At 42.0% G+C, this 27,548-nt stretch overlaps 1 protein-coding gene across 1 annotated transcript in view; it reads right to left on the bottom strand.

The window, feature by feature from the left end:
• Positions 1 to 23,853, bottom strand: part of LOC308304180 (H-2 class I histocompatibility antigen, L-D alpha chain-like) — a gene marked incomplete at its 3' end in the record, with an annotated part of 53,243 nt that extends 29,390 nt beyond the window's left edge. The window contains exons 1-5 of the mRNA XM_080748739.1: positions 23,819 to 23,853; positions 15,559 to 15,834; positions 14,957 to 15,250; positions 13,131 to 13,415; positions 12,776 to 12,901 (exon numbers count right to left, since the gene is read on the bottom strand). Coding sequence (XP_080604865.1) covers positions 12,776 to 12,901; positions 13,131 to 13,415; positions 14,957 to 15,250; positions 15,559 to 15,834; positions 23,819 to 23,846 — 1,009 coding nt within the window. The 5' untranslated portion in view covers positions 23,847 to 23,853. The remainder of the gene's footprint in view (positions 1 to 12,775; positions 12,902 to 13,130; positions 13,416 to 14,956; positions 15,251 to 15,558; positions 15,835 to 23,818) is intronic.
• Between the last annotated feature and the right edge of the window lie 3,695 nt (positions 23,854 to 27,548).

The raw sequence follows: 27,548 nt of genomic DNA, 5'->3' as shown, positions 1-27,548 counted from the left end.
GGGAAGTTGGAAGAGGGTTTGGAGGAGACATAGAGCTGGGTGTCGTCCGCGTAACAGTGGAAATTAATGTTATATTTGCGGAATAGCAGTCCGAGTGGGAGGAGGTAGATAATGAACAGGATGGGGCCAAGGACAGAGCCCTGGGGAACACCGGAGGAGATGGGGGATGGATGGGATGTGAATGATTTTAACTGAATGAACTGAGTACGGCCAGAGAGATATGAATTAAACCAGTCTAGGGGTGTATCTGAGAGTCCAATGGAGGCTAATCGGTCAAGGAGGGTGGAATGTGAGATGGTATCAAATGCGGCGCTCAGATCGAGGAGGATGAGGATGGATACTAGACCAGAATTTGCTGCCACCAGGAGGTTGTTTGTAATTTTAATAAGAGCTGTTTCTGTGCTGTGGTGGGGGCGAAAACCGGACTGGAACTGTTCATAGAGGTTATTGTTGGAGAGGTGGGCCTGGAGTTGTGATGCTACTGCTTTTTCCAGGATTTTTGAGAGAAATGGCAGGTTGGAAATGGGACGGAGGTTATTGAAAATGTTGGGATCTAGACCAGGTTTTTTCAGTGATGGTGTAACAGCTGCGGTTTTGAGGGATGATGGGACGGAACCAGAGGTGAGGGAGGAATGGATGATGGCAGTTATCAGGGGCAGCAGAGAGGGGAGGGAGGCTATAACGAGGGAGGTTGGCATTGGGTCGAGTTGGCAGGTGGATGGCTTGGATTTACGGATGAGTTTTGATAATTCTGTGGCAGAGGGGAGTTGGAAGCAGGAAAAGGGTACCGAAATGGGAGGGCAGGGAACGAAAGGAGGTGGAGAGCTGGACGTATGATGGGTCAGTTGCTGGTGAATAGTGACTATTTTTGTGTTGAAAAATGACATCAGGGTGTTACAGTGGTCAGTGGAGTAGAAGTGTGGGGGGAGTGAGTCAGGGGGGCGGAGTGAGTTATTGACCACTGCGAACAGGGCCCTGGTGTTCCCAGCACCAGCAGTGATTTTGTCTGCAAAATATTGAGATTTGGCTGAGGAGATGGCGTTTTTATATTGTAGAATGTGGGCATGATGGATCTGCTTGTGAATAGTCAGTCCGGTTTTATTGGAAAGCCGCTCCAGCTGACGTCCTTTGGCTTTCAGTTGGCGTAAATGAGGGGAGAACCACGGAGCAGAATGGTGAAATGAAACAGTCCGGGTTTTGAGGGGGGCAAGTGAATTTAACAAAATTTGGAGACCATCAGTGTATGTGGAAACAAGTTGATCCGGGTTGCATGGGGGGGTGCTGATGGGGAAACTGTCAATACCTGTTGTGAGTTCTGGAAAAATTAATGTTTCTGATATTACGGAAGGACATAGTACGTGGCGGTTTGGTTTTGGACAGGGTCAGATTTACATTAAATGAAATAAGCTTGTGGTCGGAGATGGAGAGTTTGACACCAGAACAGTTGGAAGGAATTACACCAGAGCAAGAGACTAGGTCCAGAGTATGACCTTTATCATGAGTGGGAAAATCAATATACTGTTTAAGACCAAAGCTGTCCAGGCAGGAGTTGAAGTCATTAGTGAGAGCATGCTTAGTATTGTCCATATGAATATTTATATCGCCAACCAGAATTATATTAGGTGAGAGTGAACAGATGTGGGTGAGAAATGTGGTAAATTCATCAATGAAATCCTTATTTGATTTGGGTGGGCGGTAAATGTTGACCAGAACAGTTGGTGTGGGTCCGTTTAGTTGTAGAGCCATGGACTCAAATGAAAGGGACACAGGCAGTGTAACAGCTGAGACCTTCCAAGTCTCGCGGTGTAGTATGGCGAGACCACCTCCCCCTCTGCCGTTGCTACGAGGAAGCGAGGTGTAAACAAACCCAGGAGGAACAGACTCATTCAGCTGAGAGAAATCATCAACATGTTGCCATGTCTCAGTCAGACAGAGACAGTCATACTTGCGGTCACAGATTTGGTCCTGCACTAATTGCCCCTTATCAGTTAGGGAGCGGACATTAAATAAACCAAAGTTAACATCTGAATGCTGGTTGGAGAAGCCAGCGGTGGTTAGGGGGCATAGGGGGATTGATATTAAATTTGATAAAACTACAGAGCGTTTGATAGATGGATTATTTAACCTAGGACCAGTCCTAACTTGGATGGAATGCATTGGTGAGGCGATTTGGGGATACAATTCCACTCCCGGCCAGTAGGGGGCGATGGGGAGTTTAGATGGTGAGGAGTAGAGAGCTGGATGACCAGAGGTGACCGAGGAAGAGGGGGCCGGACGTCAACACAGAGCAGCGTGGATGCATGCTGCAGCATTTTCAAAACAACAATGGCTGCCCTCGCGATGCAACAAGTGTAACAGTTAACGCTCTAACCATAAAACAAGCAATAAGTGCAGTTATTTCAGAGTTGGAATCAATTACAACAATTAAAAAGGAACACGGGGGATGCGTTAGTGGAGTTTATCGGCCGAAAAGACGTGTTTTTTTTGCCGTTCTTCCAACTGGCTGAGAGATGTTCTGCTACGCTGATTGGTTAGAGGAGTTTGTCTGTCAAGGCAAGTACTTCCGCCCACTTTTCAAGCTGCCAATAGGCCAAAGGCCAGACGTTATACTGTAGAAGGAATGAGTGAGTGAATGCAGTATGACGTCGGGCCCCGCCAGGCTAAGATTTTCCGCCATTTTGAATTTTCTCCAAAACACACTTTTTGCTCCTTTTCCTACATATTTTCGTCAAATGTCACAAAAATGGGTACACTTGATCTAGGAAGCCACGCAATAAACATAGTCAAGGGATATTTCGATAGTTCGTACCGTTCGTTCGTAATGGGCTGCCAAATTTAGCGGGAGGGGCCCGTTTGGCAAAACATTGCCATAAATCACAAACAAAAGGTCGAGTCAACACTGAATTTCAACCACAGGTCGCGGGTGGCATACTCAACAGATCCCCAAAAGCATTTCCACTTCGACCCGTAGGGGGCGTCACAAACGCGCAAAACGTAACCGTTTCGTGCCAGAATGCGTTTTTCAGGTGGAACGACCCTCTCAAAACTTAACACAGACAACTTGGTGGATTGCCTCACCATCCAAACACGCACATTTAGCGAGCTGCAGGCACACTTGTAAAAATTGACTCTGTCAATTCTAGTTCTTTTTCTTTACTTCTAGTGTAACCAAAAGTTTGGCGCGCTACTCCTCCCACAGTTTTTGCACCACACACTCGCGCCATATGTCAAATCGACCGGCTTAATCGGGAATCGTGTGCTATTATTTTGCTAAGAGAAAGGTTCTATAGTTTAATTGATATAAATGTATTAGTGAATTAATTTCCCCATTGACTTATAATGGGAGCCGAGTTCAAGTATTTTTCTCTCAAAGGTCTTAAGGGCTACAGTTTCACAATTTGGAGAGGAGATTCATAGTGCTTCTAAGGATTAACTGAAAAATAATTACATCGATCGGCCAGATGGTGGCGCTATAACAGCCCACTTTACGTTTTGGCCTATAACTCTCTAACCGTAGGTCGGAAAATTAAAATTCCTTTTTCCCTGGATTCCTTGGGTAATGACGCATCTCCCCATATAGGCCCCGCCCATTTGCGTCAGGATAGATTTTCCGCCATTTTGAATTTTCTTCAAAACACACTTTTTGCTCCTTTTCCTACATATTTTCTCCAAATGTCACAAAAATCAGTACACATGATCTCTGGACCCATGCGATGAACATATTCAAGCGATATTTTGATAGTCCATACCGTTCGTCCGTAACAGGCTTCCAAAGTTAGCGGGAGGGGCCCGTTTCGCAAAAAATAGCCATAAATCACGAACGAAACATCCAGTCAACACCACATTTTAACCACTAGTCCTGGGTGGTATACTCAACAAATCCCCAAAAGCATTTCCATTTCTACATAGGGGGCGCCACAAACGCGCAAAACATAACCATTCCGTGCCAAAACACGTTTTTCTGGGGGAACGACCCTCTCAAAACGAAACACAAACGATATCGGGAGCGACGTAACAACGCAATCGCCTGGCGAAACTCGTGGGAGGAGCCTATTTCTTAAAAACAAGAAACCATATCCTTACATCAAGAACGCAGGATCCCAACGGCACCTTTTCGAATCGCGCGTCGCACGGCCCCGACGGTATCCGTCCAGAAGTCCTCTCCCTCGGGCCCCGGGGTTTTCCTCGGGGTCCCGAAGGCGCATCCCCGCCGCTCGCGCCGGGGCGGGGCGGGCAACCACACTCGCAATTTCACAAATTGCACATTTTCTAGTTAGTGTGGTTGCCCTAACAGGGCAACACACTATAGTCCTAGGGAAACTTTATTCTTTCGTTCTAGATAAACTTTTTTTTCGGCGCGTTTCACGGCCCACAGTTTTTGCGCCACACACTCGCGCCATATGTCAAATCGACCGGCTTCATCGGGAATCGAGTGCTATCATTTTGCTAAGAGAAAGGTTGTATAGTTTAATTGATATTAATTTATTAGTGAATTCATTTTCCCCATTGACTTATAATGGGAATCGCAAAAACTCACATTCAATAATTTTTCTCTCGCAAACCATAGGGGCTACAGTTTCAAAACTTGGAGAGAAGGTTCATAATGCATACAAGGATTAAGTGAAAAATAATGACATCATTTGGCCTCATGGTGGCGCTATAACAGCTCACTTTACGTTTTGGCTTATAACTCTTGAACCGTAGGTCGGAAAATTAAAATTATTTTTTCCCTGGATTCCTTGGGTCATGACGCATCTCTCCATATAGGCCACGCCATTTTGCGTCAGGATAGATTTTCCGCCATTTTGAATTTTCTTCAAAACACACTTTTTGCTCCTTTTCCTACATATTTTTCCAAATGTCACAAAAATCGGGACACATGATCTATGGACCCATACGATAACCATACTCAAGCGATATTTCGATAGTCCAAACCGTTCGTCCGTAACAGGCTTCCAAAGTTAGCGGGAGGGGCCCGTTTCGCAAAAAATAGCCATAAATCACGAACGAAACATCCAGTCAACACTACATTTTAACCACTAGTCGGGGGTGGTATACTCAACAAATCCCCAAAAGCATTTCCATTTCGACCCATAGGGGGCGGCACAAACGCGCAAAACATAACCATTCCGTGCCATAACGTGTTTTTCGGGGGGAACGACCCTCTCAAAACGAAACACAAACGATATCGGGAGCGACGCAACAACGCAATCGCCTGGCGAAACTCGTGGGTGGAGCCTATTTCTTAAAAACAAGAAACCATATCCTTACATCAAGAACGCAGGATCCCAACGGCACCTTTTCGAATCGCGCGTCGCACGGCCCCGATGGTATCCGTTCAGAAGTCCTCTCCCTCGGGCCCCGGGGTTTTCCTCGGGGTCCCGGAGGCGCATCCCCGCCGCTCGCGCCGGCGCGGGTCGGGCAACCACACTCGCAATTTCACAAATTGCACATTTTCTAGTTAGTGTGGTTGCCCTAACAGGGCAACACACTATAGTCCTAGGGAAACTTTATTTCTTTGGGGGGTCAACTTTATTTTGACGCGTTTCACGGCCCACAGTTCGTGCCATATGTCAAATCGACCGGCTTCATCGGGAATCGTGTGCTATCATTTTGCTAAGAGAAAGGTTGTATCGTTTAATTGATATTAATTTATTAGTGAATTAATTTTCCCCATTGACTTATAATGGGAATCCCAAAACTCACATTCAATTATTTTCTTTCTCGCAAACCATAGGGGCTACAGTTTCAAAACTTGGAGAGGAGATTTAAAATGATTTCAAGGATTAAATAAAAAATAATAGTGTCATTTGGCCTCATGGTGGCGTTATAACAGCCCACTTTACGTTTCGGCCTGTAACTCTTGAACCGTAGGTCGGAAAATTAAAATTCCTTTTCCCCTGGATTCCTTGGGTCATGACGCATCTCCCCATATAGGCCACGCTCATTTGCGTCAGGATAAATTTTCCGCCATTTTGAATTTTCTTTTTGCTCCTTTTCCCACATATTTTCTCCAAATGTCACAAAAATCGGTACACAAGATCTCTGAACCCACGCGATAAACATATTCAAGCGATATTTCGATAGTCCATACCGTTCGTCCGGAACACGCTTCCAAAGTTAGCGAGAGGGGCCCGTTTTGCCAAAAATAGCCATAAATCATAAACGAAACATCCAGTCAACACCACATTTTAACCACAACTTGCGGGTGGGATATTCAACAAATCCCCAAAAGCATTTCCACTTCGACCCTTATGGGGCGCCACAAACGCACAAAACGTAACCGTTTCAGGCCAAAACGCGTTTTTCAGGGGGAACAACCCTCTCAAAACGAAACACAAACGATCTCGGGAGCGACGTGACAACATAATCGTCTTGCAAAACTCGTGGGAGGGGGGCGGGGCGGGCAACCACACTCGCAATTTCCCAAATTGCAAATGTTCTAGTTTATCTATCAGTCAACAGTTCTCCTCAAAACTTCAGTATCTTACTACTCCTACATACTTAGACAGAAAATGAAAATAAAAACATCAATGTGTTCAGCCTATAGTGACGACGTGTGCTATTATTTTATACAGCAATCGGCCAAATGGTGGCGCTGTAGGAAGCCTTCGAAAGTGCGAACTTTGAACAGGTATAGCTCATGCTGTGTTTGAGGTCCAGCCATGAAACCTGTATACACGTATGCGTCTCCTCATGCCAAAAAACTTTTACGCTCTGACTTTTGACCTCTGACCTTTAGATCCCCCAAAATTTGGAATTATATGAAAAACAGTAAAAATCTATCTCCTCCTGGGATTTTCGCGTTACGCGCATGAAACTTTTTTTCACATGAACTTTGAACCTATATCTACACAGGCTATGTGGTGAGAAGTTTGTACGTTAAATAATGATTTTTTAATAATTCAATATATATTGCGGTTTTATGCAAATTATTCTTCGGCCTCTAAATCATACATGCAAAGTTACACGTTGATGGCATTTGGCAAAGATGTACAGGGTTAGTCAAAGTATCACTGAAACCAATTTTATTCCAATCGGCCAAAGGGGGGCGCTATACAAAGCGTTTGAAAATTCAAACTTCAAACGGGCATAAGACATGACTCGTTTCGTTTGAAGACATGCAACTTGCTTACATGCGTGCTTTGATTCAAGCGGAAGACATCTGTGTCTTTGTTAAGTAAGCTCCGCCCTTAGATTTTCCGCCATTTTGAGCAGTTTGTAAAACGCTTAAACACGCTTTTATTCTGGAATTTTCGTGTCACGTGCACAAAACTTTTTTTACATGAACTTTGGACCAATATCTAAAGATCTGTCAGATCGGATTTAAAAAAAAATTGAAACATGCTTTTTTTTAATAATTCAATCAATATTGCGGTTTTATGCAAATTATTCTTCTGCCTCTAAATCATACATGCAAAGTCACACGTTCATGGCATTTGGCAAAAATGTAGAGTGTTAGTCCAAATATCACTAAAACCAATCTTACTCCAATTGGCCAAAGGGGGGCGCTATATCATTTTGAGCAGTTTGTGAAACGCTTAAACCCGTTAGGATTTTTTTTAGCAATTTGCATGAAACATTCTACACACAATCTAAGGACCTTTATCTAATATGCCTATGAAGTGCACACACACAAACAATTATAATAATAAATACTAGTCCTTACCCGTTCAAAGATATGAGCTCCGAAATGATGTGCAGTGTGTGGGTTATGGGGTGTGCACTGTGCACACAGTATATGAGGGATGGAAAGTAACTTTCTGGTGCTTGCATGATAATATGTAGGAGCATCAATGTAAGAAATACCCGTTTCGTTTAAAGGCTACAGAGATACTGTGTACCGATCTACATGACAACATCTGAAAGAGGGCCAGCCAACACCCCCCCCCCCCCCCCCACACGCGCACACACACACACACACACACACACACACACACACACACACACACACACACACACACACACACACACACACACACACACACAGAGAGAGAGAGCTGGTTAAACATGTTGCCCCATGCTAGATGCAGAATAGATATGCCTCATGCTAGATGCAGAATAGATAGTAGTTACACCATAAAAATGCTAATATACAGCATATGATTTGTGAAAGTGACAAACGGGCTTCACAGTTATGTCAGGTGTGTTCATATGCTAATGGTGATGCGATTTCAGATCAATTGCTCCAGCCACTGAGGAGAAACGCTGTGACAGACACTCAGACAGACACTCAGACAGACAGACACTCACTCAGACAGACATTCGCAAAATTATAGTATAGATAGCTGCAAGCAGCGATAAAGTGGCCAAAGCCAAAAACACCTCAAATCATGAACACAGCTTACAATTTGCATGAAATCTTGCAAGCACATTCCCAATAGGTCAAGGAACAGATACCACCCTTCTCACATTGGCCTGTTATAGCGCCACCAGCGGGTCAACTTTTGCACAACACATTTTTGGAACAAAATGGACCAATCTTTGACGTCAGTAACGTCAAAGAGAGCACTGCCTGCGATCTTGACATTTTGTACTTTTATAGCCATTGTTTTCTGGCTTGAAGCGAGCCCACAATTGTTTCGAAGGAATAATATTTACTAGTTTTAAGCTGATCTTTGAGGTAGCTCCTCACTTGCAAATATCGATGAAATTGATTTCTAGCAATTCCATATTGATCTACTAAATATTCAAAAGAGACCACCTCATCTTCCTTGTACATTAATAGAATCTTGTGAGACCTTTCCCTTCCCATACCTTAAAAACTTGATCCATAGTATTTAGAGTGAAATCTGAGTCCCGTGACATTTCTCTCATAAGAGTCATTTCTTGTTCTTTGACTTTACTTATTTTAGATATTGTTTTCCAAATTTTGAAAGTATTGTGTATGGAGTGGTTGAGTGTTTTAATCTGTGCTTTATTAACTCATCTGGTGCCGATCCCGAACTAGTTCGGCTTTATTTCAATCCAATACAATCTTTTTTTTATTAATTCACTTACCCCGAGCTGCTTGTAAAGTCGTGGGTGGTCCTGGCTCGCTAGCCGCTAGCCAGCTAGCCGTTCTACTCTGTCCGACGATATATTCCATTAAAAATGGTTTAAAATACATTTTTGAGCTCCCCAATGTTCACCCGATGTTCGGCGCCGCTTCCGATGAGTACACGAGTGTGCCGATCCCGAAGTAGTTCGGCTTTATTTAATTAAATGAATAAAATGATAAGAGGCCTTCTGAAGCCTGGCTTGATTTTTGTAGCTACTAGCCGAAAGCTAACAACGTCCCGGCCGGCCGTAATTTGCGAACGCAATCGCCAATCTCCGCCTAATCCAATGAAAGACCGCATCTTTAAAGGCTTATATCTCTTTTTTGTGTTTTAGGAAAGCGGCGCGAGGTTTATTTACGGCGAAATCGCCCAAAAATGATCTTTTAGATGACAAAATGGGAATAGCCATTCTGTTAGCATCTTCATCCGGGACATTTCCATGCCGTGCATGAACGTGAGCACGTCAGGTCCTGGAAGCTGAAGTCCTGGAAGCTAAAGCGCTCGCCTATGAGAGATGCGCTGGCATTCTTTGGCCCCTAGAGGGCGCTGGCACTCAAAGAGTTAAAAGCTGTGAAAATCAGAGTACTGAGCGACTCAACCAGTTTAGACTCCATAAGCTTCCATTTAGGATTCATTTTATTGTTCGTCCAGATCAGGATAGATTTAATCTGTGCTGCATAATAGTAATACATTAAATTAGGTAATGCCAACCCACCTCTGTCTTTGTTTTGTTGCAATGTTTTAAGTTTAACTCTTGGCTTCTTTGCGTCCCATATAAACCTTCTCAACAGTCCCTCCCAAACATGAAAACATGTAGGTGGTATGTACAATGGCAGGTTTTGAAACAAAAATAAGAATCGTGGAAGAACGTTCATTTTAATAATCTTAATTCTTTCCAAAAGGGATGAGGGTATTATTCTCCATCTACTGAAATTTTGTGTTATGGCATTTTCCAGGGGCCCATAGTTACAGTGATATAGTTCATCTAAATTATTGGGTATGGTTACTCCCAGATATCTGACTTTGTTCTGATCCCATTTGATATTAAACTGTTTTTTAAAATCATTTTCCAAGTGACCACCCACTAACATAGCTTCTGTTTTATTTAAATTTAACTTACAGCCTGACATCACACCATATGTTGTTATTTCATTTAGTAGATCAGGTAAGGACTTATACATATCTGTTAGATACACTATGATGTCATCTGCATACATTGCCAATTTATGCTCTTCTCCCTTTATGATAACTCCCTTTATTTTATTGTTTTCCCTGATATGTTCTGCTAAAGGCTCAATGCACAAATTAAAAATTTGAGGTGATATCGGATCTCCTTGTTTTATTCCTCTTTTCAGGTTAAATGTCTTGGAGAGCATCCCATTAACTCTCACTCTTGCGTTTGGTTCTTTGTACATTCCTCCCATTCATTTAATAAATGTTTTATGAAAACCAAACTTATCACATACTCCAAATAGGAAGGACCAAGAGACTCGATCAAAAGCCTTTTCGGCGTCTAAAGTTAATGTCAGCATCTGTTGTTTCATTACTACCGTTTCATCTATAATGTTAAGAGTGCGCCTCACATTATCACTTAAAAGACGATCCTTAACGAAACCTGTTTGATCCAAGTTAATTATATCTGGGAGTACAACTGAGAGTCTATTGGCTATAATTGAAGTGAATATCTTTTGATCTACATTTAAGAGAGATATCGGTCTGTAAGATGAACAATTTGTCAGGTCTTTCCCTTCTTTTGGTATAACAGTAATAATTGCTGAGTTACAAGTTCCTGGCCACTTTCCTGTTTGTAAAATGTCGTTAAAGACTCTACATAGAATAGGCAGCACCAAAGATCTTATAGAATTCATTAGTGAAACCATCACTTCCAGGGCTTTTTCCAGTTTTAATTTTCTGTATAACCTTTGTAATTTCTGCCTCTATTGGCTTAACTAAATCTTTATTTTGTTTATCAGTTACTGTAGGAAGTTTTAAAGGTGTTAGATACTCTTTAATTCTTTGCATACTCACATCTACTGTTTCTGGGGTATAGAGATTTTGATATTAGTCCCTGAAACATGCCGCTATGTTTAATTTGCCTCTCGTAAGTACATCATTCCCGTCCCTAATTGTTACTATTGCAGTTTTTTTCTTTCTGCTTCTTTAATTTTGTTGCTAATATTTTTAGCGCTTTTGGACTATTATTAGTAGGTTTGCCTACACAGCATGAGATCTTTTTCGATTTCTTGTAATTCAATTGTGTCCAAAGCTTTTTTGGCTTGTTTCAATTGTTTCTGTATTTCTTTATTAAAATTTCTTTCATGCTGTTCCTGTAGTCTTTTTATTTTGTTTTCCAACATGACGTCTGAATTTTTAAGGGGGGAACACAATTGAGAGCAATTTATTTTTTGTGGTTTTAGTGTTTTTTGCTAAAAGAAACCCTCAGATGCTACAAGTGTTTGTCATTTCCCTTAATTTAACTAATATGTCACTATTAGACTTACATCATAAACACCTTTTGTAAAAAAAAAAAAAAAGAGACTTACATCATAAGCCTGTACATCAGAAATACAGGCATGTGATTGTATGCCTCATGGGATAATTCTGGCATTTTCACTTAGGATGTAATGCCAATGAATATAATTACTTTTTTTGACATGGCGATCGGTCAGAGTTTTGTAGTCTGTGATTCCCTGGCCTTTTTCTCAACCTCTTTTTAGTCAATGAATATTTGTTTACCCCAAAATAGCGAAAAGAATGGATCTACAAACTCACACGTTGCGATGCTTGTAGATCTATTATTTTAGCTATTTAGCTCAAATAGGTTTAATTCATCAATTCTTTTGACATTGACACATCTTATTTTTTTCTGAAATAAAGCCTCTGCAGTACAGTATCAGCATCTCATCTCCCCTAACATTAAGGGTTGTGGATTCAGGCCGGCGTCCCCACGGTTGATGCCTTGGGCTGGAAGAATGAACAACAATATTGTTTTGTATAATAAACAAATGTGCAAATGTGATGTAAACAAACCGGGATGGATGCAGATGAAATCCCTAAGTCTTAACATTCCATGTGTGAAACCTGTAGCAATTAAGTCTCTTTTATTCTGAATAAAATAATTCAGATTTTGATCGTAAAAGCATATTGTCATTACCGTCTTGGTTTAGAGTATTACCAGAGTAGTTGCTGGTATTGCTAGAAGTTTCACTCTTTCTCTCTGGAATTTGTGACCTAATGCAACACTGTCTACATTTCCGAACAGTATTTTTCTTTTACGGATGAACATGACTTTATATAATTTTCATCTATAGAAAATGTGAAACTGTCATTTTAATTCATTTCAAAGACGCCGCATTAGCATCGCAAATCATTCTTCAACTACAGTATAGTGTCAACTGATATGTTTGATATACTAGCCATTATATTACCAGTTTAGAGTGTTTGAGACTTTCTATGAAGTTCTACTTTCTGTGTTATATTGGTATAACGCTTCAGATATATAGATTTTATAGATTTTTAAGCACATTCTGTGCACCAGCCTGACAGGGGACTTCAAAGATGCTAAAGGTTTAGCAAGCTTAAGGCACAATTACATTATTGCACAGCAATTTATCATTATTGAGTGACCTAGTTTAAGCTTAATGACCGATGTGACAAAATGCCCCACAGAAAATTCTAACTTTACACTTTAAAAAAAGGGAAAAAGAGAAAGTTGTTCTAAAATTAACCCCAACCTTTTTTCTTCATGATCAAAACGGAGACTCCAACCAGCAGGATGAGGATACCAACAACAGCAAGAACACCACCAATAGCTGCGATGTTTGTTCCAAGGTCGTCACATGTGACACACATTGAGACATCTAAAATCCAGAAAGAAGAATATACTGTACTTACAAGACACATTTTTACTGATAACATTCGTCAATACTATGTAAACAGGGTCTTGCTCTAACAGAGCATGCACGCTCAGAACCTTACCCTATAATTAAAGATTAAATAAAGTAAATAAAAACTCAACTCTATCCATTTTAACATCTAAAAAGGCCTTTATTTAATTGTTTTTGCATATAGTGTAAACAAGCCTCTTACCCCAATCCTTGACTTCATACATTTTGGACGCGGGGTGTTTGACCTCACAGTTGTATATTGAAGGGTCGCTTCTTTGAATCTCCATATGCATCTTGATCTGGTGAGTGCCGTCGCCGTTGGGTCGGACACCTGTGGATTGTATGCTGTCCAGTTCATTCACCTCCTGCCCATTTCTCCTGATGTTCAGGGCCACGTCTTTGGGTAAGAAGCCCATCGCCATGCAGTGTAAGATGAGTGAGTGTGGATTCTTGCTCTTTGTGTCATACACATGGACCTCTGTTCGATCTGGGAAGCCATGAGGACAACATTGAGTTTTGAGAAGATATACCTGTATATGGGCATTGTAGGGATTTTTTATTTTTTTATTTAGTCATTCATTCATCATTATTCATATTTGTCAAAGGTTATTTGTGTGTGCTAATACCATGTACTTAACTCATTGACTGCCAAGGCCCGAGTTTCCCGAGTTATTACAGTAGTCCCAGGCTGCCAGAGCCCGAGTTTCCCGAGTTGGAAGCCATTTTGAAAAAAAAAAAAAATCAAAATTTTTTTTTATAAAAAAATGTCTAAAAATGCCTCAAATGTATTAGGCATGATCGCAATTGTGAAATTGCATGTGTAGCCCCATAACAAACAAACACATCTTTCAAAATGTCAAAAATGGCTGTTTTGTCTGACTTTGAAGGCTTGTAACTCATGAATGCCTGAACGGATTTCCAAGCGGATTTTTTTGTTTGAAAGCTGTTAAAAAGTACTACACATATGATGCATATATGGTGCATGGGCGTGCACGATCCGTGCACTAAAAATTGATCCGTGCACTAGAAATCTAGGATAGTGGCAGTCTGGTACTTGGGGGCCATCTTGAAATGGCATTCAATGAGTTAACATCTAATATATAAAGCTGAAAAACAGGCTACTGCATATCACAGGCACAACATTTTGCAGAACATTTATAACAGAATGTATCAACACTAGAGGTTCGCGGCCCTTCGGGCCGCTCACATCTAGAGTCCACGCCCGCTTCTTTACTAAAAAAATATTTTTTTTCAAAAAAAAAAATTTTTTTGAAAAAAAAAAAGTTTAAAAAAAAATAAATAAAATAAAAAATAATAATAATAATAAATAAATAAAAAATTTAAAAAAAAAAGAAATTAAAAAAAAAATTGGGGGGGGGGGGACTATTGTGGCGGAACTATTGTGGCGGAACTATTGTGGCGCAGAGCACGTTTCCGGTCGGACATATTTGACCGCCGGACGCACTTCCGGTTAAGAACTCCGTGTGCCACGTGATCAGTCCTAGCCAACCTCCCTCTGTTGTAATTCGATACACTGCTCCGCTCAGCTCTCACTTCTCTCTCTCTCTCGCTTGCCCGCCCCCCCTCCCCTGTTGCCTCCTCTCTCTCGTGCTTAGCGAATGAGCAGACGGCATAGGGTTATGGGCGGTATTAGAGTTCTACCGACATACATCTGATCTAGCTACATCTGATCTAGCTATGAGTTGAAGTCGACGTGAAGTGGGCGTGAATGGGCTTGGAAGTGGGATGCGGCTCTTAAAGGAATGTATATATAAGATTGTGCTTTACATCAAATCTATATTTATTTATGTATTTCCAATGAAAAATCAGGGATGCTCCACTTAACCAAATTTTTATTTTTCTCTCATCCAGAGCACCTTGTAACCTTGTTTTGAAAAGTACTACAATAATAAAGTTTATTATTGTTGTTTTGTGATCATTTTTATCTGTCCTACCTATAAAGTGCTTTGAGTTGTACACACATGTATGTGTGTGAAATGTGTTAGGGTTGTGTAAAATAATACTCACTGCTGTCCAGGAGTTGCGCTTGCCTGTAATCAACAAATTTAGTTAACCAGGTGGCGACACACTCCCTCTCCAGGTAGCCTTGGGTGTAGTCATTCAGCACCTTTACCTCGTCCCACTTCCGCTTGGTGGGAAGTGCAAAGGAAACTGCAGCGATCCAGCGCTTATTGGCATCATCAAAGGCCAGGTAGTCGTCACCGTCATAGGCGTATTCATCCATGCCGCTGATGAACTTGAATGAGTTGTCTTCGTTTCTCTCAGCCTTACAGCCGTGCCTCCACTGAAGAGTGTGCAAAGCTGGAGAAAAGGGAAAAGAAAAAGACAGGGGGATTAAATGTAAAAGGTATCATACCAGAGCAAACAGTCTTGTAGTTTTTTGTAGTTTTTGTAGTTTTGTTTTATACTATACTTTTTGCTGCATAACATTCAGAAAATAATGCACTTATTACCACTCAATTAATTTCAATTCAATTCCACTCTGTCATCTCAATTAAAAGTAACCCTAATTAAAAGTAACCCTATTATATAGCTAAACGTATACAGTGTTGTTATACAGTGTATAAGCAGTTGTTATACAGTGTATAACAACTGCTTGGATTTCTAACCGGTGTCATTCTTGTGTCCATTTCGTTCCTTGAGGATATCCAGGTTGTCTTTGAACCACTGCTCCTTGCTCTGGCGTGACTGGGAGCCTTTGTCCCAGTAGTCCTTGTCCAGCCTCTCCTCCATCCACGGCTGCATGGGGACCTTTTTCTGAAGCGTGCTGTCATAGTAGTCAATCATCCTGCCGTCCAGCAGGCCCATGGCCGTGAACTCATGGATCCCTGGTTGGTTGATGGGCTTGGAGAATGCTGTGTAGATGTAGGTGAGCGAGTGGGTATCTGGAAGTCCAAAAAAGAAGAAATAAAAAAAGGAGGAGGAGTAACAGAATAAATACCATGCAGTAAGCAAACAGACACACAGTGTTGGGGAAGTTAAAGTTACATGTAACTGAGTTACGTAACTAAGTTACATTTTGCTGTAACTTGCTGGTAACTGAGTTACATTCATATTTCTGTAACTCGTCAAGTAACTGAGATACTTTTTGGGTAATTTTTGGCTCAAGTTACAAGTTACAAGAAGTTACAAGCGAAGTTATAATTTTACATTTAAGTTTTGTTAAGATTGACGAACAAATGTCATGTAACAGTTTAATTAATATGTATAGCAAAGGTGTAGCTATCACTATACAAGGCACCAGTCTTTTTCTATTTTTTTACAGTTAAGTTACAGTTTTGCAATTGAGATGTGATCAAATTGAAGATCAAATGTTATGACTAATGTACAGTATCCTCAACAGATCCTCTTTTTTGTGGAATTTTATTTTAGGAACACAGATGTTTACAAAAGAAAATGTATAAAAATCAGTTGAGAGGCATATTTCTGCTGGCATGTGGCTTTTTTAGTTTTTTGTATATTTTGTTTCATGTACACCAAATGTACATTCTCAATTTAACACTGAAAAAAGTAACTCAAGTTACTCAAGTTACTTTTTCTATGTAACTTCAAACTTTACAAGTTACTTTTCTCTAGGGGTATAACTTTAACTTGATCAAGTTACTGCCATCATGCCATGGTGAGTTATTTATAACTGTACAAGTTACACTTTCAAAGTAACTTCACCAACACTGCAGACACACATCAAGATAAATATTATACCAGTAAGACTCCCTAATCGGGAGATAAGCGACCGTTGGTCTCTTATCTCTACAAATAGGCCAAAAATTAGTTGTACCAAAATCGTCCTGATGGTGGCGCTAGATGGGACAGATGCGTTTTGATTACATGACTGTAGAGATACTGTGCGATTTGCGTGATTTTAGGGCAAAATCTGTAGGTGTCCAAAAATGTGTTTTAAAACATCGGCCTGAAGGTGGCGCTAAATGGGACAGGTCCATGTTGATGAGATGAGTGTTTTGCAAGAATCGGCCTCATGGTGGCGCTAGAAGAGGGCCATGTGAGAAATGAGGGGTGGGGTCTCCGCGCCGCCGAGGCGGACGAATAGGTACCGGCCCCGGCTCTCCCGGTCGCTCCTAGCCTGAGTTAAGGCATTTTATGTGAGCTGCAGTGGAGGGGGTCCTCCACTGGGGGCGCCACCACTTTTGCATCCGTTCTGGAGCACCAGGAGTCGGTGGTCCCCGGGAATTCCCCGTGAGCAGCCCCGTTGGGGTGGTCATTTGGTAATTTTTGCACATTTGGTTCGGGTCATTTTTGCACATTTTTTACACCTGGGGGTCCCCCAGGGACTTGGGGGTCCCTGGAGCTCCGGGGGTTGTAGTTTGGCAGGCAAGGAGTGTGTGTGCAAAATCTGTCATGGATTGGGGCAACGGTTGCAGAGATATGAGCAGGGCAAAAGTGTGACGTGTGAAGTGTGACTGACAGACTGACGGACTGACGGACTGACGGAGGGACGGACTGACAGCCGGTGGAGGTTTGGATAGTATAGGAGTGCAAGTAACTGCGACCTACGGTCGCAATAATATAATGAGAGTGGTCTATTTCTGGTATTCCAATTTCTCTGTGCCTAGTCTGATTATTTGTTGGACTTTACATATGGGCCACTGGGCCACACACAGACACACGCGCACACACACACACACACACACACACACGTGCACACACACACACACACACACACACACACACACACACACACACACACACACACACACACACACACACACACACACACACACACACACACACACACACACACACACACACACACACACACACCCCTGGTGGTCCGCAGACCACACCGGTTGAAAACCCATGAATTCTGTATTCCCTCAAAAAAGATTCTAGAACACAACACGTAGTACTGGTGATTTCCTTGTTCACTTTTTACTTTATAGCCTAAGTAGGCCTACTGAACGCCTACAACAAATATACACAATTTAGGCTAATCATCAAACGTATATGGCAACTAATTGGGGACGTGTTTGCACGTGTATATAGCGACACCCATTCCGTAAAATACGGATTTGTCCCGTATTTGAGAATGTTCCGTATTTCCCAAATGCCCCATGTTGGCAGAGTAGCTATTTCTGGTATATATTTATATACTCGAAGTGAAAAATACAGACGGAGGATAAAATAACTTCACACAGGGAGGCATCAGCTTCATGCTGGAAAACAGCTCACACAGAACTGTGGCATTTTTTATTTTTTCACTTTAAATACTCTTGAGGCTAACAAGCACTTCCGGTCCCGCCCTTCACAATAATAAATCAATATAATGGGAGAGCATATCTCGACAACACCCCCACTTGATCTCACATTATATACATTTTTTTTCTTGCTCTTCTTCACAATACAATACTTTAACTCCAAATACATAAATAGATCTTCAGCATTCAACTCACATTTTAAACTGTACAATACACATTATTCAAATACTCTCTTTTTTTCCCTCTCTCTTAAAATAAAATTCAAACATATTTCTCCAAAAGTCTCTTTCAACATATCCAAATCAATATCACAGTTAAATACATGCTACCTTCAACTAATCAGTTCATCACCCCAAACAAATGAACACTTCTTTTTCTTTTTCCAGTTTCTTCTACCACCCCCCCCCCCCCCACACACACACATCGCAGGGTGGTTTTGCAGGCTGCATAACGGTGTGTGGAACTGTGGCAGTGGCCGCACCACTGCTGCTGGCGATCACACATTTTTGCGACATGGCCTCTCACACCACATCGATAACAGCGCCGCCGGTCACCTATAGTCGCCCACTTAACATTCGGCCGCATCTGAATCCCCATGTCGCAGTCGCCCTCCTCCGCTGCCGCCGCATGCCTCCTCTCAATGTCCTCACCTCTGAGCTTGGTCCTGGACTCGGAGAAAGGCACTGGCTCTTTGCTTGCATAGTACTCTCGGGGGATTCTGAGCGCCTTGCGTCCATCGTCAGCCGCTTCCCGCATAACAAGCGACACACTTTTGTCATCCAAAACTTGAATCAGCTCAGCGTAGGCCAAGGCATTTTTCTCCTTGTCTTCACCCGTCTCGGGTTGGTTTAGAATGGTTTTCTTCAATCCTCGAAGCAACAAACAACAACAACTAACACCTCGTAAATAAATGGTATTAGCTGGGCCCATAACCTGTTTGCAGAGTAGCTATTTCTGGTATATATATACCAGAAATACTCGAAGTGAAAAATACAGATGGAGGATAAAAATAACTTCACACAGGGAGGCATCAGCTTCATGCTGGAACACAGCTCACACAGAACTGTGGCATGTTTTATTTTGTCAACTTAAATACTCTGAGGCTAACAAGCACTTCCGGTCCCGCCCTTCACAATAAAAGTTCAGCAACACATCACAATAATAAATCAATATAATGGGAGAGCATATCTCAACACCCCATAAAGGTCTGTCACTCAAACACTGAATTTAACCATAATAATGAACTGGCAACACTTGCGGGAGGCAAGCAGGACATCCTGCGAGCGTAAACATAAAACATCCAGTGGCTCGGTGCGGTGGCTGCGCCCGGTTACGGTCTTTCAGTCTGTGTCCATGGAGTCCACTTGGGGGGCAGACCTCCATTCAGAAACACCCCCACTTAGAGGCGGCTGCTGCCTATGCAGTCATTTACGCTGCGTTGCGGTGAGCACCGTGGATTTACCCCACAAGTGAGCTACAAGCTTGAGTGTTTAGTTATTTAATAACAACACTCTAATAGTTCACAGAAGAGATGTCTGTGTAAATTCAATAGGAGACGTTTAAAAACACAAAAAGCACGAGCGCACCAAACTCTCTGTGTGCGCCTCTGTCAGGTTGGTGGGAGGAACCAGCAGCCACCAGCAACCCCTCTACCAGTTCAAGATAAGATACAATAAGGTGACATGAGATGAGATAAACCTCTATTGATCCCGAGAAGGAAAAGGAAACACATGAGAGGTATTTTGAGCTCACAACGTGTTGCAATGTGACACGTTGTGAGCTTGTAGATCTGCCATTTTAAAAATTTGAACATTTTTTTTTGAAACATTTCAACAACACAAATCTTGAATGACCTGGCAAAAATTATTATAAACTAGAAAAATGCTCCTCGGAGCACGGGTCTCCGCCAGGTCAGGTAGGATATTCATACAATTACATTTTTCATATTTTGGAAACCGATTTCAAACTGCAAAAAGCTTACACAATATTGTGTGTTAGTTATAACTATTCTTTGTATTTCAGGGGCTCAGGACTTTAAAAATAATTTTTCGCCACGCGGCAGTGCCGCGCGCCCGGAACGCACGCCACCGCACGGCCAGAAGAGGTGTCCCTTATTTCAGTTTCTGAAAGGTGGCAACCCTACTAGTCTAGTACATAGAAGGGGTTTTCATGCACCCCCCGGAAATACATTTCTAATCAGTGTTTCCTTATTGGAAAAAATGTGCTGAAAATGATTAGCTATGTTAAAAAGTTGTCAAAATGTCCCTACTACCCCAAAACCCCCCTTTTGTATATTTCTCTGGTGAAATTGGGTAAAGCCAAATATTAATTCACTAAAATTACATAAATAGACATGGAAGTCTGAAATTGGGCATGGAGTATCCTGACACATAGGGGTAAGTAAGAGAATAGGATTTTGGGGCGTGCTACTATTGTATTTGTAAATATGAACAGCATCATCCCCAGAAACACACAAAAATATACTGTCCGATTGACAAACAACAACATGGATGATTAATTTCCAGCACTTTATGGTGAATATCACTGCCTCATTTGTCTTTAGACCCTATCCCTAAGCTTCGATGTGAGCCCAAGATGACCTTTCTATCTTGAGAATTACTCTTTCTGTAGCCAACGTTCTGCACTATACCTCAAATCAGAGAAAATTGGATATTTAGTCAGTAGCTTTCCAGAAGCCCTAGAAGTATCATGCAACCCCCGGATATATATTTCTAATCAATGTTTCCTTATTGGAAAAAATATGCTGAAAATGATGAGCTATGTTAAAAAGTTGTCAAGATGTCCCATCTACCATATTTATGCAAATTAGTGCCGCCATTATTGAAAAGTCAACTGTCACTATGTCTCAGCCAATATTGCACTAAAATGATCAAATAAGGTGTCTAGACCTATGTTTTGAGGGTCAAGGATCTCATTGAAACTATTCTTAAAGTGGCCACACCTTGTTGGTGTGAAAATCAGTCCCGCCATTACAATATAATCACATTTCCACCAAGTAAGAGATACTGTATAACTTTACAAATAAGGTGTCTAGACAGATGCAGAGTGTTTTAACCAAGCTACTGTATATACGCATGTGCACACACACACACACACGTGTGCGTGCGTGTGCGCACACACACACACACACACACACACACACACACACACACACACACACACACACACACACACACACACACACACACACACACACACACACACACAAGCCTGCCCTATGCAAAACAAAATTCACACAGTCAACCAATGACATTTAGTGGGGGACCACATTAGTGGTCTAGATGCACTACATGGGTCTACAGATGCACTAGAGTCATCTATAGATGCACTACAGGGGCCTACAGATGCACTGCAGTGGTATAGAGATGCACTACAGGGGTCTACAGATGCACTACAGGGGTCTACAGATGCACTACAGGGGTCTACAGAAGCACTACAGGGGTCTAGATGCACTACAGGGGTCTACAGATGCACTACAGGGGTCTAGATGCACTACAGGGGTCTACAGATGCACTACATGGGTCTACAGATGCACTACAGGGGTCTAGATGCACTACAGGGGTCTACAGATGCACTACAGGGGTCTACAGAAGCACTACAGGGGTCTACAGAAGCACTACAGGGGTCTACAGATGCACTACAGGGGTCTACAGATGCACTACAGGGGTCTACAGATGCATTTCAGGGTCTACAGAAGCACTACAGGGGTCTACAGATGCACTACAGGGGTCTACATAAGCACTACAGGGGTCTACATATGCACTACAGGGGTCTACAGATGCACTGCAGGGGTCTACATATGCACTAGAGTGTTTTACAGATCACAATAATTGTCTACAGATGCACTACAGTGGTCTATAGACCACTGGTGTGATCTGTAGACCCCTGTAGTGCATCTGTATACCACTGCAGTGCATCTGTAGACCCTGAAATGCATCTGTAGACTACTCTAGTGTATCTGTAGACCCTATAGGGGTCTACAGATGCACTACAGGTGTCTACAGATGTACTATAATAGTACATCTGTAGACACCTGTAGTGCATCTGTAGACCCCTGTAGTGCATCTGTAGACCCTGTAGTCCATCTGTAGACGACTCTAGTGCATCTGTAGACCCCTGTAGTGCATCTGTAGACCCCTGTAGTGCATCTGTAGACCCTGTAGTGCATCTGTAGATGACTCTACTGCATCTGTAGACCCCTGTAGTGCATCTGTAGACCCCTGTAGTGCATCTGTAGACCCCTGTAGTGCATCTGTAGACCACTAATGTGGTCCCCCACTAAATGTCATTGGTTGACTGTGTGAATTTTGTTTTGCATAGGGCAGGCTAGTGTGTGTGTGTGTGTGTGTGTGTGTGTGTGTGTGTGTGTGTGTGTGTGTGTGTGTGTGTGTGTGTGTGTGTGTGTGTGTGTGTGTGTGTGTGTGTGTGTGTGTGTGTGTGCGCACACACGTGCGTAGCTACATACAGTAGCTTGGTTAAAACACTCTGCATCTGTCTAGACACCTTATTTGTAAAGCTATACAGTATCTCTTACTTGGTGGAAATGTGATTATATTGTAATTGCGGGACTGATTTTCACAAGGTGTGGCCACTTTAAGAATAGTTTCAATGAGATCCTTGACCCTCAAAACATAGGTCTAGACACCTTATTTGTTCATTTTAGTGCAATATTGGCTGAGACATAGTGACAGTTGACTTTTCAATAATGGTGGCACTAATTTGCATAAATATGGTAGATGAGACATCTTGACAACTTTTTAACATAGCTCATCATTTTCAGCATATTTTTTCCAATAAGGAAACATTGATTAGAAATATATATCCGGGGGTTGCATGATACTTCTAGGGCTTCTGGAAAGCTACTGACTAAATATCCAATTTTCTCTGATTTGAGGTATAGTGCAGAACGTTGGCTACAGAAAGAGTAATTCTCAAGATAGAAAGGTCATCTTGGGCTCAAATCGAAGCTTAGGGATAGGGGAAGTTTTCTAAAGACAAATGAGGCAGTGATATTCACCATAAAGTGCTGGAAATTAATCATCCATGTTGTTGTTTGTCAATCGGACAGTATATTTTTGTGTGTTTCTGGGGATGATGCTGTTCATATTTACAAATACAATAGTAGCACGCCCCAAAATCCTATTCTCTTACTTACCCCTATGTGTCAGGATACTCCATGCCCAATTTCAGACTTCCATGTCTATTTATGTAATTTTAGTGAATTAATATTTGGCTTTACCCAATTTCACCAGAGAAATATACAAAAGGGGGGTTTTGGGGTAGTAGGGACATTTTGACAACTTTTTAACATAGCTAATCATTTTCAGCACATTTTTTCCAATAAGGAAACACTGATTAGAAATGTATTTCCGGGGGGTGCATGAAAACCCCTTCTATGTACTAGACTATACGTGTATATCACTAGACACGGTTTATAAGCCGAAAAGCATATAGGATCTCCTTTTAGTTGACCTTGTACCAGTGATTTGTAGGACTACTGTCATGAAACTGTACCTTTTCCAACAGAGGCAATAAAAACATGTTATTGCACCTATTGCGCAGTAACAAAAAAACGATTTAGTTTCACTTTCGACATACAGTAAGTAACAACATTTTATGTAGCCAGGCTACTCACCACCTCCATTCGCTGGGTGAAACCACATATGTGTCAAAAACACAAAAAGAAAGGCAGTAGACTGAACCATAACTGTAAAACTGATATTATGTCTGTAGAGAGTAGCCTTCAGTGCTCTATCATGTACCAGAAATACTGGAAGTGAAAATACAGACGGAGGATAATAAAGAATAAAATAACTTCACACAGGAGGCATCAGCTTCATGCTGGAAGAAGTCGACACACTGACCTGCTTTATTTTGACACTCATTAAATACCAAAATCTGCTGTGATGTCATTAGCATTTCCTGTTAGTCAGTTTCACAATAAGAGTCAGTAATAAATACAATAATAAATACAATTGAGGTTATATCTCAACACCCCACTTGACTTCACATTGGATTTTTTTTTCTGTTTCTCTTTTCTTTAAAAATCACAATAAATATACAATTCAAACGTAGCTGTAAGCATCATTTTGACATTATCACGTTTTCATTTTAGCTGCAATAATCAAATACACATGTTACTTTCAAACCATCACCATACACATTATTAAAATACTTTTAAATAATCATCTCATGATCCCAAAACACCTTTTTGTCCTCTCTCTCATTATCATACAATTCAAGCAGGTTTCTCTAAACAGAATGAAAATTTATTTTTATTTTTCCAGTTTTTATCCCCCACTGCTTTCTTGCCCTCAAACAGTTGGGTTACAAAGCATCATTCCTGTTCAGTGATTCAGTTTCCTCATTCATTGCAATACTAGACTTCAAGCCAGAACAGTAGTCAACAGATACATATAATCGGGGGATATCTTTAGAAATAGTGTCAAATCCTGGAATAAATTCCTTACCAAAAGAATTCTTCATCAACGTGTTTGTAAAGGTGTCTAGTAACACATCTCACAAAGACTGAAATTCAGTTTCCCTAGGAAAATCTTTGACAGCTAGGGTAATTCTGGGTCTCATTCACTCACTATACACTATACTATAGGGGGAAAAAATCACTCCCAAAAATATGCTTTAAGTGGGATGTGAGGGGTCTAACTAGGTGTTTTTAATTATTCTGAATCCATTGCAAGCATTTGTTTTGCACCAAAAACATTCCTTGGGCTAGAAATGGACCCCCATACCACTGTGAAAAGTGATGACTCATCACTAAACCATCATTTTATGGGCTGTTTTTAGCCCAATGAATGTTTGTTTGTGCAAAACAAATGCTTGCAATGGATTCAGAATAATTAAAAACACCTAGTTAGACCCCTCACATCCCACTTAAAGCATATTTTTTGGGAGTGATTTTTCCCCCTATATAGTGTATAGTGAGTGAATGAGACCCAGAATTACCCTAGCTGTCAAAGATTTTCCTAGGGAAACTGAATTTCACTCTTTGTGAGATGTGTTACTAGACACCTTTACAAACACATTGGTGAAGAAATGCTTTGGTAAGGAATTTATTCCTGGACTTTTTAACTTTTTCGCCGCCGTTGACAGTCCTCACCGTCATTGAAAGGGTTAATACCATGGCGCCGTTGACGGTGAGGACTGTGAATCTTACTGTATATACAGTAAAGATATTATTACTTACTTAATGTCGCTCCGGTCCCGCTCGCATCGGTAATGTCGGCGATTTGTTTACAACGCACGTTGGGCGTGCACGCGAAGTGAAGCTCCTCAATGTTAAGTCAATGGAGAGGCCCATAAAGAAACTTCATTTAAACAAAATAGCCATTTTGAGACATTTTGCAGCAGATCTAAATGTAAACAAGGCACAAGGCAGGGCGCAGCCATCTTGCCTCTTCTTGTCCCACACTGTCATGTGACTAGATGACGTAATCGTTGCCGTCAAGTGATAATCCAAAAAAACAAAAACAACCCCCTTCCAGCCCTTCAAAATAATAGCGGCGGCCTATGGAGGAAACCGCGTGGCACCGAGGCACCAAGCAACCTTCAGATTAAGAGGCACTAATTGTGTTAAGATATCCCCCGACTAATAGTCATTTGAAGTTTCTAGTTTTATCCTCCTCATTCTAGGTGGGTAACGTGTAGTTTTACATTTAGTCTCAGACTTGATCTGGTCTCTCTGAGGTGCAACTAATGCAGCCTCAAAAAATAAACATACATGTGTGTCTCTCTGTGTCTGTTTCTCTGCACACTTAGACCTGCGCTTCTGCACCCGTCTGTAGGCATTACACATAGACTCGACCTTCTGCATAGGCCTGTTGTAACAACCATTACAACAGTCATCACCATCAAACTCATTGTTCACAGTGTTCAAATAGTACAGACTGTTGTGCACATAAATGTTAAACTTCGTTTAACCATCTCTGCACTTCAGAACACTTACCTTTCATGAAGATGACAGAGGCACCTCTGGGGATTGCTGCCTGCACAGAGAACATGTCTTGCGGGTATGTAGGGGTGATGTACAGGGCCTGCCTCAAGGTAGATGTGTGGCATTGCCCCCTGCTGTCGATCATGGTCACCTGCGCATCACCTCTGCACTCTGCCACTCCACTGCGTCTTGTATGCAATCAGTCTTTGGCTGGAAACTGTTGTCGAAACTCTTAAACTTTTTAATGTCTGCGATGATGTCAACCATCAGACCTGTCTTCTTCACACGATGTCCTCGTTGAACCCCAACATCACCGCCACTCACTCAGAATGAGTACTCGCGACCACTGCCGCGGCTGCCGCCGTACCCCTCCGAGACTCTTTGCACATTGTCTCGCTGGCACCGCTGCCGTCTCCTTCTGCAGGCTGTGTACCGGTGTGTGGCACTGTGGCAGTGGCCGCACCACTGCTGCTGGCAATCGCACATTTTTGCGATATGGCCTCTCACACCGCATCCGTAACACACGCTCCCAGCTGATCCCCGCCGGTCACCTGTAGTCGCCCACTTCACATTCGGCCACATCTTAATCCCCATGGCGTAGTCGCCCTCTGCTGCTGCAAGCCTCTTCTCAGTGTCCTCACTTCTGGGCTTGTTTTTGGACTTGGAGAAAGGCACTGCATAATAGTTTCTCAGGATTTTTAGCGCCTTGCGACCATCATCAGCTGCTTCCCGCATTACAAGCGACACGCTTTTGTCATCCAAAAACTGGAGAAGCTCTGCATACGCCAAGGCATTTTTGTCCTTGTCGGTCTTGTCTTCTTCACCCTTCTCTGGTTTGTTTAGGATGGTTTTCTTCAATCCTCGAAGTAACAATTGCCCCAAAAATCTCGTCTCCCAAAGTTCATACTCATCTCATCGTCAAAAACCAGCCGACTCCAGCGGCTACTCCTACTCGAAATAGCCCACATGGCTGTTGTTGTTAGCCTAGCACGGATAGTCGGCTACAAACATTTCACCTCGTAAATAAATCTGGTAGTACCTGGACCCATAACCTGTAGTCTGTAGAGAGTAGCCTTCAGCGCTCTATCATGTACAAGAAATACTCAAAGTGAAAATACAGACGGAGGATAATAAAGAATAAAAGAACTTCACACAGGAGGCATCAGCTTCATGCTGGAACCTGTCGACACACTGACCTGCTTTATTTTGACACTCATTAAATACCAAAATCTATTTGGCTGAGTAGGTATGTCGGTGTCTGTGTGTGCTCAAGGAATGCAGGTGTGTTTAAGCCCGTAGCCCAGGGGTGTCCAAAGTGCGGCCCGGGGGCCAAATGCGGCCCGAGGACAATTTTTATGCGGCCCCCGGCTTCATTCCTAAATTGTGCTATAAACGGCCCGCCAGCACCGTCAAA

The sequence above is a fragment of the Nannobrachium achirus genome (assembly GCF_963921795.1).
Source record: "Nannobrachium achirus genome assembly, chromosome: 19".
In the NCBI taxonomy this organism is placed as follows: domain Eukaryota; kingdom Metazoa; phylum Chordata; class Actinopteri; order Myctophiformes; family Myctophidae; genus Nannobrachium; species Nannobrachium achirus.
This window is presented reverse-complemented; position numbering and strand designations above follow the sequence as displayed.